Source organism: Poeciliopsis prolifica, unplaced genomic scaffold (assembly GCF_027474105.1).
Source record: "Poeciliopsis prolifica strain line A6 unplaced genomic scaffold, Auburn_PproV2 SCAFFOLD219, whole genome shotgun sequence".
In the NCBI taxonomy this organism is placed as follows: Eukaryota; Metazoa; Chordata; class Actinopteri; order Cyprinodontiformes; family Poeciliidae; genus Poeciliopsis; species Poeciliopsis prolifica.
In genome coordinates, this window is record NW_026562594.1 from 46241 (window position 1) to 63137 (window position 16897).

Genomic DNA, 16897 nt, shown 5'->3' on the forward strand with positions numbered 1-16897 from the left:
CCACCACAGAACGAGACCAGCCCAAACATCTGGTCAGAACCAGACCAGACTGAGTTAAAGCGCAGACGCGAGCAGCTTATTCTGAAGGCAGACCGGAAGCGCAACGCGTCGGTCGGAGCGGCGCCTTGACGGAGGAAACGGATCAGGTGGAGATCCGCGGCTCGGAGGCCGGCAGTGGGGCCTCTGGGGCCGGACCGGGCCGCCGGCTGGATCCGGCCCGAGGAGCCGCGGCGGCGGACACACGCAGCGCAGAGGAGCCGGTACCGGAACCGGGTTCTGGAGCGAAACTTACCGATTGTGATGATCCGCGTCACTGCGCTGACACAGAACAACACGGAAACTGGAGGCTGGGAGGGCAGCACGCATGCGCAGAAAGGAGAGGGGGCGGAGAGAGAGACAGGGGAGAGAGAGAGCAGAACCAGAACCGAGGCGGTTCTGTCTCAGCCTCACATCCATCTGACCCAGTCCAATAACCGCATGTGGTTCTGATGGATCTCACTGGTACCAGAACCGAGCCAAGGAATGCTGGTCTCTGATGACCCTGGGTTAGGAACCAGAACCCTGCAGGTCCTAATGGACCGGAACCAGGGCAGCACTTTGTTCTGCTGGCGCCGACCCAGTACCTGGTGTTGGTCCAAATTCTGCTGCAGCGGGTCTTCTTGGTTCTGGTCCGAGGAATCATGGACTTGGTTCTGGGAGAACTCTACCAGGGTCGGTCCAGAACGGTTGACCTCTGACCTGTGGACTGGCAATATTTTTTTGCTGATGTCTTGCTGTCCAGAACCGGAACCGGTCCAGTCCCTCTGGAACCCTGCAGAACCAGTGCAGAACCTGTTGGGTGGTTCTGTTTGGACTGACGCTTTAGAACTTTGTTCTGACCCAAACTGGTTCTGCAGAGCAGAATGGTTCTGCTGCAGCAGCTGGATTTTGACCCGGTCCGGTTCCTCTGAGGTTCTTCATCAGCAAACTATTTCTGATGCACGCTGAGCCGGGGCTCAGTCGGTCCAGCTGTCCAGCTGTCCGGCCCGGTCCAGCTGTCCGGCCCGGTCCAGTTGTCCAACTGTCTGGCCCGGTCCAGCTGTCCGGCCCGGTCCAGCTGTCCGGCCCGGTCCAGCTGTCCGGCCCGGTCCAGCTGTCGGACCCGCCCCGTCTGAGCTGGAGCTCCTCCTGCTTTCCTCTCCCTCCTCCTCGTCTTCCTCAGACCCGATGAGCAGCCGGACCGAGCGGAGGTGAGTTCTGCCCGTCCCGTTTCTGTCTCTGCGTCGTTTCTCTGTGGTTCTGATGGGGCTGAAGGACTGGACCTGCTTCTGGTTTTAGTAAGACGGACTCCTAAATCAGGACCAGAACCAGCCAGCGTTCAGGCGTGACTTGGTGGTTTTTGGTTCTGGTTCCGATCCTTCAAACTGGACCTAAGCTTTGACCCAGCAGAAATATGACCAACACTACTGGTCCGGTCCATATTCTCATGGTTCTGGATTGGTCAGAGACGGAACAGAGATCCTCCTGAACGTCTCTGGACTTCTTTGTTCCGACCTGGTCCGATCAGCAGAACAGCCAGGTTCCGAATGTTTGGAGCTATCAGAACCTCTCAGGAAGTCCAGAGTGGGCCGGTCAACACCTGCTGGTTCTGTTTTCTCCGTGGTTCCAGAAAAGTTCTGGCGACTCGACGGTTGTTCTGCTGAAACTTTGAGTTCCTGCAGAGTTTTTGTGGTGATCCTAGAAATGATCCGTTAGGGCGGTTCTGGACAAAGTACCATGAGAACTTCAGATGGCTGTAGAGTCCAAATGTTGGACATTTTCTAGAGGTTCTCCAGAGACATTCCTGATCCGATCCAGCTGTGTGGCGTCACTTAGTGTTGGTACCGGCAGCTTTCAGGTGGTTCTAGAGAATCTGACGGGCTTTGGGTCCTGAAACCCGGCACCGGGCCCACACACCGGTCCGGACCGGTTCAGAGCCGAAGACGTTCGTCCTGGAGACGCCGTCAGCTGATCCATAACCAGGTTCACTTTTATCTGAGGACCTGAGTGAAAACACTCGTCTCTGATTGACCCACAGCCTCCGTCCATTTCCTGCTAATGGACACAACAGGCTGAGACGGAGCGTCTCCCGTCCCCAGAGAACCAGAACCATTAGGCTGGGGTTCTCACCACACACACACACACACACAGTAACACACACACACACAGTAAACACACAGTAACACACACACACAGGAACACACACACACACAGGAACACACACACACACAGTAACACACACACACACACACACACAGGAACACACACACACACAGTAACACACACACACACACAGTAACACACACAGTAACACACACACACAGTAACACACACACACACACACACACAGTAACACACACACACAGTAACACACACACATCGATGGCTGGAAGAAACTGACTTCCTGTCAAAAGCCTCATGAATATTTAAAGACAGTTTAACTGCAAAAGCCACAAACTCTGAACACAGATCTGCAGCCACAGCCTGGAAACCAGAAGTCACAGCTCCAGGTTCAGAGTTCCAGGTTCAAGGCTCCAGGTTCAAGGCTCCAGGTTCAGAGTTCCAGGTTCACAGCTCCAGGTTCAAGGCTACAGGTTCAGAGTTCCAGGTTCAAGGCTCCAGGTTCAAGGCTCCAGGTTCAGAGTTCCAGGTTCAAGGCTCCAGGTTCAAGGCTCCAGGTTCAGAGTTCCAGGTTCACAGCTCCAGGTTCAAGGCTACAGGTTCAGAGTTCCAGGTTCAAGGCTCCAGGTTCAAGGCTCCAGGTTCAGAGTTCCAGGTTCAAGGCTCCAGGTTCAAGGCTCCAGGTTCAGAGTTCCAGGTTCAAGGCTCCAGGTTCAAGGCTCCAGGTTCAGAGTTCCAGGTTCAGAGTTCCAGGTTCAAGGCTCCAGGTTCAGAGTTCCAGGTTCAAGGCTCCAGGTTCAGAGCTCCAGGTTCAGAGTTTCCAGGTTCAGAGCTCTGGACTCCAGACTTCACACCTTCAGCCAATCAGAGTGGAGCCTGCCTCAGTGGGCGGGGCACATGCTGAAGATGAGGGAGAACCGTTCTTCCTCAGACATTCATTGAGGAGACTCTCTTCCTCCTCCACAGGATGTTGTCACCTCATTCTGCTGCCTCCCCCCCCCCTCCTCAAGCTCCCCCCGCACAGTGACCTCTGACTCCAGACATGTCGCCATGGAGACCTACTGGCGAGAGGTACAGAGCATCGAGGAAGAGGAGGAGGAGGAAGAGGAGGAGGAAGAGGTAGAAGAGGAGAGGAAGAGCATGGATGGTGAGTGCTATTCGCCCGCAGTGAGACGCTGTCTGCGCGCGTCCTCCATGTTTTTTTCCTCCTGCAGAGGCGGAGCTGGAAGAGGCGTGGCTGACGGAGGCGGGGCTTTCCTCCCTGGTCCTGGGCTCTTCGTCATCAGAGGCACCACCTGAGGTGGAGGCGGTGCTGTCCACGTTGACACGGCAACAAGCCGCTACGGTGAGGAAGAGGCTGGACAACTACAACGAGACGCTGAGGAAGAGGAACCGGCAGCCAATCAGAGACGTGCGTGACGTCTTCACTGAGGTGGGACATGAAGGACGTCAGTCACATGTTCAATCAGCCTGACAACCTGAATGAGTTTTCCTTTCAGCCCGAGACCGACTCTGCAGACCCGATCCGACAGCATCCAGAACCGCCTCCACCGCGGTACCACACCACCACCAAGACCATCCGCCGCAGCACAAACAGAGGTACTGCCAGCCGACCCGACCCGACCCGGACCTGACCCGACCCGGACCTGACCCGACCCGACCCGACCCGACCCGACCCGACCCACCCGACCTGACCTGACCCGACCCGACCCGACCCGGACCCGACCCGGACCTGACCCGACCCGACCCGGACCTGACCCGGACCTGACCCGACCCGACCCGACCCGACCCGACCCGACCCGACCCGACCCGACCCGACCTGACCCAACCCGACCCGACCCAACCCGACCGGACCTGACCCGACCCGACCTGACCTGACCCGACCTGACCCGACCCGACCCGGACCTGACCCGACCTGACCCGACCCGACCCGGACCTGACCCGACCCGACGTGACCTGACCCGACCCGACCCGGATCTCCTGCTCTATTCAGGAGAATAAAAAGATGGTGGTCAGCTCCAACATTTTATCAAACCAACAAATGAAAGCGGTGACTCATTAAGTTTTATGTTGTTTCTGCAGCTTTGACCTTTGACCTCCAGATGTTTCCTGAAGTGGTTGCGTCGGCTCTTTTTGATGTGAATATTGATTGTTGACAGACTCAGAGACGTTTCAGGTCCTGAAGCTCCTTCTGCTCAGACTGAAGACACTGAAAACGTCTCAGTGGTTCTGCTGAGGTTCTAAAGACGTTTCAGTTCCTGGGTGGAGGTTTCAATCTGCTCACCCTTTATCTACTGCCACCTGCTGTCCAGCATGCAGTCCTGCACCCATTCTGCCAGCAGCTGATGCTAAGCTAACTGATGTGCAGCCATTTAATTTGGACCGGGCGTGTTGGTGACGGTCCAATCTGGCGACATCCAACTGAAAGTCTGAACCAGGACTATGAGGGTCCCAGCTGGTTCTGGTTCTGTCTGGATATATGAGGTCAAGTCCTACCTGTAGGTCCCATTATCTGAGTAGGTTATGTGGACCTAAAGCTGTTCTGGAGCCTGACGAGCCGACGGTGTCCTTCAGGTTCCTCTGTTGGCTCTTCACCGGAGCCGGTTCTGGTTCTGGACCGTTCCGGGCTGATCCAGGTGTTGCTGTGCTGTCTCCAGGGCGCTCCGCTCTTCCGTCTTTGTTTTCGGGGACCGGCTGCCTGAAGACCCGTCCTGCCCCTGCCTCCTCGGCGCCGAGTCGGCTGAGATGTGCCGATTGGCTGCTGCGTGACACTCCGTACTCAGAGGGCGTGGCGGAGCAAACGGGGCGGGACGTGCAGGGACTGCGTCCGTTTCCAGGGAGATGAGAGCAGTGAGCTGCAGGTGAGTGTGGCCGGCATCGGGACCGACCGCTCATCAGTCAGCAGCTCACCCGCAGGCTGCCGATCGGTCTCTCTTGGTACGTGTGTGCAGTTTGGCCCCGCCTCCCCGTCACACGGTCTCACCTGTACAGACGACCTGTCGTCACGCGACCTCACGCGCCTGGGCTTCATCGCTCACATCGAACTCTCCACCTTCCTGCTGGCTCTGGGAGTCCAGAGCAAACGCGGCCGGCCGCCGCGCCGCAGGACTCGGGGTGTGTTTCTGTTTGACGGTTTGAGGAATGTGTGTCTTCAGGAGACGTGACTCGGTCTTCTGTCCACCAGACGGCGGCGTGTTCGGCGTCTCGCTGAACTCTCTGCTGGACGACGACAGGAGGAGGTTTCCTGGAGTCAAAGTGCCCGTCTTCTTCCAGAAGGTGAAGAACCGACAGTCCAACGCTGCCTGCTTTACACTCCAACGTTATTTCAGGGTCACATCCTGCAGTACAACAGCTGAACATTCCCAGCATGCATTGTGACAGGCTGGTTTGCAGTGTGTCCTCAGAGCAGCTGTCCGTCTCTCTGCCTCTCTAGCTGTTGGGCGTCTTGGAGCAGAGTGGTCTGCAGACTGAAGGAATCCTTCGAGTTCCAGGATCAGCTGCCAGACTGAAGGTGCGACACGTGGTTTCGTCCCGACCCGGTCCGGCTTCGTCTCAAACTGCAACTTCAGTCTGTCTCTGTCCCTCTGCAGTTCTTGAGGAGAGAGCTGGACCGCTGCTGGACTGCCTTTGACTGGACCGATGTGCGGCCGGCGGACGCCAGTGGACTGCTGAAGCTCTTCATCCGAGAGCTGCCCACACCGCTGCTGACACACACACACCTGTCCACCTTCTGCTCTGTCCTGGGTTCGTCCACACACACACACACACACACACACACACACACACACACACACACACACACACACACACACACACACAAACAGCTCCTCTCTGCAGGCGTGTCTCTGCTAACGTGTCTCTGCTAACGTGTCTCTGCTAACCTGTCTCTGCTAACGTGTCTCTGCTAACGTGTCTCTGCAGGCGTGTCTCTGCTAACATGTCTCTGCAGGCGTGTCTCTGCTAACGTGTCTCTGCTAACGTGTCTCTGCAGGCGTGTCTGCTAACGTGTCTCTGCTAACGTGTCTCTGCAGGCGTGTCTCTGCTAACCTGTCTCTGCTAACATGTCTCTGCAGGCGTGTCTCTGCTAACGTGTCTCTGCTAACGTGTCTCTGCAGGCGTGTCTCTGCTAACCTGTCTCTGCTAACATGTCTCTGCAGGCGTGTCTCTGCTAACCTGTCTCTGCTAACATGTCTCTGCAGGCGTGTCTCTGCTAACCTGTCTCTGCTAACGTGTCTCTGCAGGCGTGTCTCTGCTAACATGTCTCTGCAGGCGTGTCTCTGCTAACGTGTCTCTGCTAACCTGTCTCTGCTAACATGTCTCTGCAGGCGTGTCTCTGCTAACCTGTCTCTGCTAACGTGTCTCTGCAGGCGTGTCTCTGCTAACCTGTCTCTGCTAACGTGTCTCTGCAGGCGTGTCTCTGCAGGCGTGTCCTCTGCTAACGTGTCTCTGCTAACGTGTCACTGCTAACGTGTCTCTGCTAACGTGTCTCTGCTAACGTGTCTCTGCAGGCGTGTCCTCTGAGGTCCACCAGGTCCAGGCTCTGCAGCTCCTCCTCCTTCTCCTCCCTGAAGCTCACAGAAACACGCTGAGGGTAAACTCCACCTTAACCTGCATCTTCTTCAGTCCACCTTAAATTTCCGCACGCTGAACGATGTTCCCGTGGTTCCAGGCCTGCTGCTCTTCCTCCAGAAGGTGGTCTCTCATCAGGACCACAACCGGATGTCTCTGTGAACGTCTCCATGGTGATGGCCCCCAACTTGTTCGCCCGCCGTAACCATAGAAACAAGCGCTCCATCGCCAAGCAACAGGAGGACATGGAGGACGCGATGGCGGAGCCCGGCTGATCCGACTCATGATCCGGCACCAGGACCTGCTTTGGACCGTGAGCCTTGCGCCGTGTCCTCCGTGACGTCGGCGTCCCAGCCGCTCTGACATCACTTCCTGTCGTCTCCCGCAGCTCCCGAAGTTTCTCCTGACCCAGGTGAGACAGATGAACCAGGCGTCCAATCAGAGACAGTTCAACCTGAGCAGGACGACGTCCCGACTGCTCAGGAGGAACAATGACAAGAACGACAGGAACCTGGTGAGTTCAGACCCAGAACCAGATCTAGAACCAGAACCAGATCCAGAACCAGATTCAGATCCAGAACCAGGACCAGATCCAGATCCAGATCCAGATCCAGAACCAGAACCAGAACCAGATCCAGAACCAGATCCAGATCCAGGACCAGAATCAGAACCAGCTCAGGTTCTGCGTCTACTTTGGGCTGAATTCCCACCAGCCCAGTTTAGGCCGCTTCAGTCCAACTCCTAGGACTGAACTGAAGTCCAGTTCAGTTGCTTAGGTGTGAATTCTAATCGACCTATGACCTCTGGTCCTGCAAACCTCAGTTTGGGTTCGGTTTGAATGTGAAGTCCAAGTGGACCAAGGACCGCCCCTCAAAAGCAGGAAGTGAACTATAGTGCAGGGCATTCTGGGTAATACAACCAAAGAGAAATCCTCCAATCTGACGCCTTGACGTTTCCTTCAGTGGTTCTTGGTGCAGCCCCCACAGGCCAGGAGGGGAACAGGTTGGTTTGACTCAGCTGGAGGTGGAGCAGATGTTTGGATCCAATAGAACCATGTTTGACAACATAGGATCTCCTTCCACTGCTGGGTGACCTTTAACCCCTCAGAATCCAACCATTGCAGCTTATCTTGCAGACATGGAGGTTTGGATTATCTGGAACACAGCAGAGCTTTCAGGCCTCATGATAAACCTGTGCAGGGCAAAGCTCCTCTTTATTTAAATGTTCTTCATGAACTGATTAGATTTATAAATAAACTATCAAAACATCGTCAATAAGCCTGTTCACACACACACACACGCACACACACACACACGCAGTCTGGAAACACAAACTGCTTCTGCTGGTTTATTCTGGATTAGATTAACCCGACAGGAAACACTTCAGGGCCCAACACTGACCCCTGGGGGACACCGCAGGCACTGCACCCCATCAGGTCGGCCTCGTCCTGGAGCAGAACCCGATTCATCAGCAGAACCGATTCATCAGCAGAACCCGATTCATCAGCAGAACCCGATTCATCAGCAGAACCGTGTTCTGGGCTGGAGCAATGATGACCTGGTCCAAAACCACTTCATGCTTGTTGGTTTTTGGGTCAGAACCTTCCTGACAGGAAGCTGAACCAGAACCGATCGACTCGGGTTCTGCTTCCAGGTCGGCGAGCTGTCCGAAGGGGTCATCCGGGTTCACGCTCCGCTGCACACTAAGTTCCATGGCGATCCAGCTCGACGAACAGACGACCGCCGGAGACGTGACGACCGCTTCCAGTCCGAGTCCAGGTGAGGACAAGTCCGTCCAGGTGAGCGCCCCCACTCATGTCACCTGACCGCCTCTCTGTCTGCCCCCAGCCCACCCAACACCTGTACGAGGTCGGAGGAAACATCTGTAAGTATCCTGATGACATCATCACCTCCAGCTGTCTGAGGAACACCTGGACACCTGTCTCCCTGTCTGTCCCCGTCTCCCTGTCAGATGACGCCGCCTGCAGCCGGACTGCTGCCTGCTGGACGTCTACAGGGTCACCCTGGCTGTGACTGGCTGATCAAGCCCTGAGCTCACCTGTCTGTTACCTGCTCATGTTGTAATAAAAGCCTGAACCTGGCGCTGTCATCCTCCTGCTGGTCGCTGCCGGTACTGCAGGCTGCAGCGCCTGCCAGTCGCTGCCGAGGGCAGCAAAAGTTCACACTGGGTTAGAAAAACATTTTATTTCATGATTTCATCCCATCATCTGTCTGATGACATCATCACACGAGTTCTGCACAACATGGCGGCTCCGCTCATGAAACTGAGCGGAACTGCTTCATAAAATCCACAGGGTCAGAGTTCTAGTGGGCTGAGGTCAGGGGTCACCTCAGGGCAGGGAGGTGAGGTCAGAGTCAGAGCGGTCCTCCAGGTGTTAGGAGCAGCTGATGTTCTCCAGGTGCTGCTCCTCTGCCGCCATGGCGGCGGCCTGCAGCGTCTCCGTGTCGCTCTGCAGCGGGTTCAGCTGCTTCCTCTCGCTGTGCATGTTGTTCTCATGGCGCTTCAGGTCCGACGCCTGGAACAGCAGAGACGTGGGTCAGAACCGCTCAGTCCAGCGGTCTTGGTGTGAATGGCAGAAACCCTACTAGGCATATGAATACTTCTGGCCTCACCTGTACATAAACTAATTTACTTGGCTGTTTTGTTAGTTGAAGTTCAACATTGTTGAAGTTTTTATCATTAGCTGGTTTTGAGACGTTTCTATTCATGCTCTTATTTTGAAATTTACGCAGCACTTCCACTTCCTCTCAACACCATCTCCACCTGTAATGCATCACAGCAAATGACTCTGCTGCTGTTAATCAGTCGGCCTTCTATCACTGAAGAACATCTCCAGGATTAGAGGACTAATGACTCAGCCAGATCTAGAGAAACTCATCCATGTGTTTATCTTTAGTCACATTGATTATTGTAACAGCATCTTCACAGGCCTGTCCAACAAATCAATCCTCCAGCTGCAGCTGATCCAGAAGCTGCTGCTCCTGTTCTCACTAAAACCAGGAAGACAGAGACATAACAGCAGTTTTAAAGTCCCTCCACTGGCTCCCTGTAGCTCAAAGAATAGATTTTAAAATACTGTTGTTAGTTTATAAATCACTGAACGGTTTAGCACCACAATACATCAAAGATCTGCTGTTGTTGTATCAACCTTCCAGACTCTCAGGTTCTGGTTCTGGTTCTGATCTGCATCCCCAGAACCAGAACCAAGAGAGGAGAAGCAGCTTTCAGCATCTATGCACCAAACATCTGGAACAAACTTCCAGAAAACTGTAAAACAGCAGAAACCCTGACTTCCTTTAAATCTCAACTAAAAACCAGCTGGTTAGAGTTTGATTTGAAATGTAATCAATTAAAAATGTAATGATGGAACTTGACTTAATGTATTGTTGATTCTATGTGTTTTAGTGTTTATGATGTAAAGCACTTTGAAATGCCTTGCTGCTGAAATGTGCTATACTAATAACATTTGATTGATTGATTGATTACATTAGCGACAGTTAATGTAATCAATGTAAGACAACTATAAAACTGAAACTAGTGAAATGTCTGATCCAAATTCCCTTCTGAACAGGAAGGCGTGGCCTACAGACAGCGCTATGCTAAGTTGTAGCTAATGTGCTATTGACCGTCGGTGGGTATCAACGTAGTAGAAGTTAGCGCTCTTTAGCATTAGCAGACTTGATATTTAAGGTTAGCTCTTAGGGTAATGGAACTGTTTACAATTAGCAGAGCTAACATTCATGGTTAGCACGTCATGGTTCCCGGGCCAGCCAGTACCGGTCCAGGCCCGTCTGAAGAGCCGCGCTCCTAGATGACCCAGAGGAGGTCCGGAAGGACCAGAACAGAACCTTCTAGTACAAAGTCCAGAGAGCTCTGGAGGGGGGCAGAAGGTCCAGTTGCCTCACAACAGAGCTGAAACCCGGATTGTTTCTGGATCTGTCAGCTGAGGATGATCAATGAATCCTAGGTTCTTTGAAGGGAACCAGAACCATCAGCGCCGGGTCAAATTCTAATGTGAACACATGAATCCTGCTGGTTCTGCTCAAAATGAGATCAAAACTTCATTCTTGTCTCCAACTATCACTCAGATACTGATGGAGGTCAACCTGCTTTAGCCTCCAGAACCAGAACCTTCACTGTGCTCTACTGGGTCTGGTACCTTGGCAAAGGCCTTGGTGCAGGACGGACAGACAAAAGGTTTCTCTCCTCTGTGTCTCCTCTCGTGGTCCTTCAGGTGAGACTTGTGTTTAAAGGCCTGCAGAGAGAGACAAGTCAGAGACGACTGACCTGGAGGTTCAATATCTGATGCCCTCCACTGGTCCCTACTGCCCTCCACTGGTCCCTACAGCCTCCACTGGTCCATACAGCCCTCCACTGGTCCCTACTGCCCTCCACTGGTCCCTACAGCCCTCCACTGGTCCCTACTGCCCTCCACTGGTCCCTACTGCCCTCCACTGGTCCCTACTGCCCTCCACTGGTCCCTACTGCCCTCCACTGGTCCCTACTGCCCTCCACTGGTCCCTACTGCCCTCCACTGGTCCCTACTGCCCTCCACTGGTCCCTACTGCCCTCCACTGGTCCCTACTGCCCTCCACTGGTCCCTACTGCCCTCCACTGGTCCCTACTGCCCTCCACTGGTCCCTACTGCCCTCCACTGGTCCCTACTGCCCTCCACTGGTCCCTACAGCCCTCCACTGGTCCCTACTGCCCTCCACTGGTCCCTACTGCCCTCCAGTGGTCCCTACAGCCCTCCACTGGTCCCTACTGCCCTCCACTGGTCCCTACTGCCCTCCACTGGTCCCTACTGCCCTCCACTGGTCCCTACTGCCCTCCACTGGTCCCTACAGCCCTCCACTGGTCCCTACCCCCACTGGTCCCTACTGCCCTCCACTGGTCCCTACTGCCCTCCACTGGTCCCTACTGCCCTCCAGTGGTCCCTACTGCCCTCCACTGGTCCCTACTGCCCTCCACTGGTCCATACTGCCCTCCACTGGTCCCTACTGCCCTCCACTGGTCCCTACAGCCCTCCACTGGTCCCTACAGCCCTCCACTGGTCCCTACAGCCCTCCACTGGTCCCTCAGGGCCTGTTTTGGCCCCCTGCTGTTTAAATAAATCAATCTGGGATCTATTACTTCTGTCTGCAGACGGTTCAGCTTCATGCTTCAGAAAAGTCAAAACCAAACCAGAGCTTTCCCATGATTCAAGTCTTCAGGATGGTGACATCATCATCAACCTCAGGTGAGCTCACCTTGTCACACATCTGGCAGGCGAAGGGTCTCTCGTTGCTGTGGACTCGCTCATGTTCTTCAGGTCCGGAGCTCGAATGAACGACTTCCCACAAACATCACACCTGTAGGGCTTGAAGCCCGTGTGGATCTTCAGGTGTTCTGGAGCAGACAGCAGGTGGGGGCAGAGTCAGACAGCCAGTTGGTGGCGGCGCGGAAGCAGGTGTGCCAGTGTTACCTTTCAGGTGAGCGTGCGTGGTGAAGGCCTTGGAGCAGATCTCACAGGCGAATGGCCGCTCTGCTGAGTGCAACTTCTCATGTTTCCTGGGGAAAGAACAGGTGGGATCAGGTGAGGCCGGGCCGCGTGCGCGCGCTCGCCGGGCCGCGCCATGTGGACCAGGCGCCACCTTACCTGAGTCTGCTCTCGTCCAGGAAAGTCTTCCCACACACCTGGCAGGCCAGCTGCTCGCGGTGTCCGTACAGCAGGTACTCAAACTTCATGTCCGCAGCGGCGGCCGACCAGCCGGGCGCCGCCTCGTCCTTCACCTCGCCGATGCTGTCCGTGAAGGTCAGCGTCTGGGTGGCGTGATGCTCCGCCCCGAGCTCCTTAGGCTCCGCCTCCATCTCCGTCACCACGTCTTGGTCGTAGCAGGACACCTGAAAGGAGACGACAGGTTCATATGGACGGCTTCTGACAGGGAAGGTTCAAACAGCAACAGGTGTGGTGGAGCACCTTGTGAACATCCTCATTGGTCAGCTCCTTCAAGATGGCTTCCTGCACATGCAGCGCAGCGTTGGGAGACTTGTCCAGCTCCTGATTGGTGGATGCCTCCACCAGGTCGTCTGCACCCGGCGCATCATCGTGCTCGCCTAACTCCTGCGGAAGCGACCAATCAGATCGGAGGACGGCAGCTTCCGGCTGCTGATTGGCTGCTGACAGCCTTACCTCAGAGTCTGCGGCCAGCTGGGCTTCAGGGGGCAGCGCCATCTTTACGATGTCATACGGAAACTTCTCCTTGTCGTCTGACGACACGTCACGCTTCTAATGAAGCACATCATCATCATCATTCTTTGATGTCTGGCAGGTTCTCCACCTGGTGGGTCGAGCGTTACCTGGGAGCAGAGCTTGTCCAGGAAGCGGATACCGAGGATCTGTCCCGATGACATCATCAGGTTGACGTCCTTCTTCTTGACGGAGATCTTGGCCGTGTACATGTAGTTCAGGACCTCCTCGAAGATATCGGAGCGGATGAAGTCGATCTCGATGACGGACGAGTTGTCCACCTGAGGACACGGGGTCAGGTGAGAACCGGAGCATCGCGGCCCACCGATGGGCGGAGTCAGAGTGCGGTACCTCGTGCTTCTTGAAGAGCTTCTTGAAGTAGTTGGAGCAGGCGGCCAGGACGCAGCGGTGAGCGCGGAACTTGACGTCTTCGACCACCACGGCGATGTCGCAGTGCTCGCCCTCCAGCCGCTGCTCGTTCAGCAGCTTCAGGAAGATGCTCTTGTGTTCATCGTCCACGTACTTCACCGTCTCCGTCATCTGACAACCAGGGACACTAGAGGTGGTCAGTACCGGAACCAGAACCTCTGGGAACCAGGGACACTAGAGTGGTCAGTACCGGAACCAGAACCTCTGGGAACCAGGGACACTAGAGGTGGTCAGTACCGGAACCAGAACCTCTGGGAACCAGGGACACTAGAGGTGGTCAGTACCGGAACCAGAACCTCTGGGAACCAGGGACACTAGAGGTGGACTTTAATTAACTCTCATGTTTCTGCCAAAGTCAAAGAGAACCAGGTTCTTTTCCTGGACCAGAACCACATCTCCCAGGTCCAGACTGAACTCAGCTTTGTTGCAACTTCTTCATCAGTGTTTCAGGACCAGGAATAGAACCGGGTTCTACAGAGACATGTGGTTCTGTCGGACATTGAAGATGAGGAAGAGGAGGCATCGTCCTTCTCTGCTGCTGATCGGTTCTGATGGAACCGTCTCTGCGGAGCGACCCAGTTATTCGCTCCGACATCAGAACCAGAAGAATGTTCCGGTTCTGATCCAGCTTTCTGCAAGCAGACAGGAAGGGTTGATCTGAGTAGGTCCAGTAGAACCGAAGATGGTTCTGCTGATGAAGCAGAACTTGCCAAGTCGGTTCTTTAGAACCACCAGAACGGCCCAACCCGACTGTTGGATCTCTGACTGCTCCAAACAGTGTCAGTTCCTTAGAACCGGGTCAGAACCGTCCAGAACCTGCTGGATCCTGCCCTGTGCTGCTGCTGGCGCGCGCTGTCTGCTTCCTGCTAGTCTCGCGCACTACTAATGAGACGGGCACGCGCTCGGAGCGTGTGCGCGTCCCCTGCAGAGGCAGCAGACGGTCATCAGAACTTATTGGACCAGCTGAGTCCCAGACTCATTCGGAACCGGGTTCTGATGTGGACCGGACCCGCCAAGCAGCACCGAGGCCTTCTGTGTTTACATTAACCGAACCAGACCGGGTCGACTCCGGTACCAGAAATGAGGCAGGGTTCGGGACCGTCAGAACTGGACCGGACCCGACGGGGACCAGAGTGCAGGTCTGAGGTGGAACCGAACGCTCGGACTGTGTCTCGGAACCAGAGCTGGGCTCGGAGCTCGACCCGGTTAGCTGTATGTAGCTAACATGCTAACCACTCCGATCCGGCCGGAAACAGGCGTGGAGTTCGGGCCTAAAGCCCGGCTCCGGCAGAGCCGCGGGTTCCGGCTCGGTTCGGTTCGGCCGCTAAAACAAGATGGCGGCTCCGTTCCGCTCCGCTCCGTGCCCGAGGCGCGCGCTCCGGTGCCCGGGCCTCGCGGGCTGCCCGACACGCAGGCACGCGAGCGGCGGGGCCGCGGCCTCGGAGCGGAGCTCCGGCGGCCGGCAGCGGCTCGAGAGAGCGCGCAGGCAGCCCGGTCCCGAAGGGAGAGAGCACGGCGGCCGGAGCGAGCTCTTACCGTGGCCGAGTCCTGTGGGTGTGTCCGCGGCCGCGAGCCGGGCCGTCCGGTCAGCAGGACGCCTGTTGTTGTTTATTGTTGTTGTTTGTGTTGCGGCGGCTGAGGACGAGCGCAGGAGGCCGCGCTTTGCGCCAGCACGCACACTCTGCGGAGGCACGCAGGCAGCGCGCCAAACTGCCCACAGCCTGACCCACACGGCGCATGCGCCACGCTGCAGCTCCGTGTCCGAGCTGGACGGTCTCGGTCGACTCTGGAAGACCCTCAGAACCGGGTCAGAACCAGAGGGTGAACTGGTTCTGACCCGGTTCAGAACCGAACTGATCACTTCAATAAACCAAAAGAGTCATTCCAACATAACTCGCTCCACAACAATCCCCCAGCAGAACCAGAACCAGAACCAGAATGAATCTCCAGACTTTGTATCACTTTTAATTTGGCAGATTTTTTAAAATGCTTTATTTATCCCGAGAATGTTGTCTGAACTCAGAGCGGAGTGGACGTGAAGGCTCTCCAGTAGCAGTCCGTGCTGCATCTGTAGAGATCCAGACAGACATGGAAACCATCAGCTGCTGCTGCAGCTCTGCTAATCCACCTCCTTTGCTTTTTCTGTTCCTCTCTGCTGGCTCTTCATCTGGTTAATAAAATATATTTTAAATAAAAACAGCTTCAGATCTTCCCAGAAAAACAAAATACACAAATGTGTATCTGTTTGTTAATGCACTATTAATACACATGTATATTTTCAAATTTCTGTAATGATCCTGCTCAGTGTGCATTTTGATAAGTGCAATATTAAATGTTGTCTTGTCTTTACTCTGCATATTCGTCTTCATTTTGTTTTAATATATTTGATCTGTGTGAACCTACAAGCCTCCATGTCAGATCTATGTTTTCTAGAGCATGTTGGAGTTCTCAGGGTTGATTTCAGACGAATACAAAAATGAAGTAAAACGTGAAACACTTTATGATCAGTGAATTCATCTCCTATAGTTAACTAGTTTTGCTCTGAGGATTCTAGATCTATAGCGATGGATTTTCCAGGTAGATGTATCTCCTGCTGGTATCTAGTTATAAACTCACCAGTCGTTTCACTTCTGACATGATTTTGCTCCCATGAGCAAAGGAACTATAGCAACAGTGAGGAATTAAAACCTTTTAATCAGATGCCGCATATCTTGCAAACTCAGTAAATTTTTTGTGATTCTGCACCAAATAATGCGGCGCTGACGTCACATATGTTTGGCCACGCAGTGACAGCAAAATGTTTAGTTACTAAGATATAGCTTCAAGCTAAAGATTTATCTTTTTACCTAAATATGATGTTAGCGAGCTAAACGTTTAGCTTGCTAACTAAATAGTTGAAAGTGAGAGGACAACATGTTCAAAGTATGACTTAAGAATCAAGCCCCAGACTAGTTTCTCTTATGACAGAGTAACTCGTTAGCTTTTATTTGTGTCTGGGTAAGTTCAGGCCGTTTATCGGTTAGAGGAGCCAATGATGAACCCAGATCTTTGAGGACCTTTGGTTTTGATCCGTGTGAACTGAGCAGCATTCCTCTCCTTCCATCTTTGATATTTTTGGAACTGATCCATTGATATAAAGTGGGAGTCCAAGTGATGGTCCGACCCGCACAGACAGAACCAGAACCTGACGAACCTCTGACTCCATTTGGTTCTACATCAGAACCACAGAGAAACCGTGGCTCACATCGACTCCAGAACCTCTGCATCAGTCATAATGCTCTGCTTTGATTTTAGAGAAGAGCTTTTATTTTGAAAGAACCTCCTAGTTCTGAGTGCTGTTCTTCCAAAGGAAGCAGACTTTCTCACTGCAGCCTGATTTCCTCAGGTCCAAAGCTGAGCTGAGGTTCTGAGTTCTGCAGCTGTGGTTCTCAAGCTGAGCCTGGAGAACGGTCCAGTTTGGTTCTGAATGGTGGCCCTTGTTGTCTGCAGAGAAATGATATTTTTCATCAC

At 54.2% G+C, this 16897-nt stretch overlaps 1 protein-coding gene and 1 pseudogene across 1 annotated transcript; one reads left to right on the forward strand and one right to left on the reverse strand.

Annotated features, from left to right (window-relative positions):
* Positions 1 to 639: 639 nt before the first annotated feature.
* On the forward strand, positions 640 to 8741 carry LOC129357025 (rho GTPase-activating protein 18-like; annotated as a pseudogene).
* Positions 8742 to 8897: 156 nt separating this feature from the next.
* Positions 8898 to 15089, reverse strand: LOC129357023 (zinc finger and BTB domain-containing protein 14-like). The gene is given in 11 exon segments (XM_055026549.1): positions 8898 to 9244; positions 10889 to 10984; positions 11979 to 12034; positions 12037 to 12117; positions 12194 to 12279; positions 12368 to 12612; positions 12689 to 12832; positions 12902 to 12997; positions 13069 to 13239; positions 13310 to 13498; positions 14924 to 15089. Coding segments are annotated over 10 exon segments (1305 nt in total). The 5' UTR covers positions 14924 to 15089; the 3' UTR covers positions 8898 to 9103.
* Positions 15090 to 16897: the final 1808 nt, after the last annotated feature.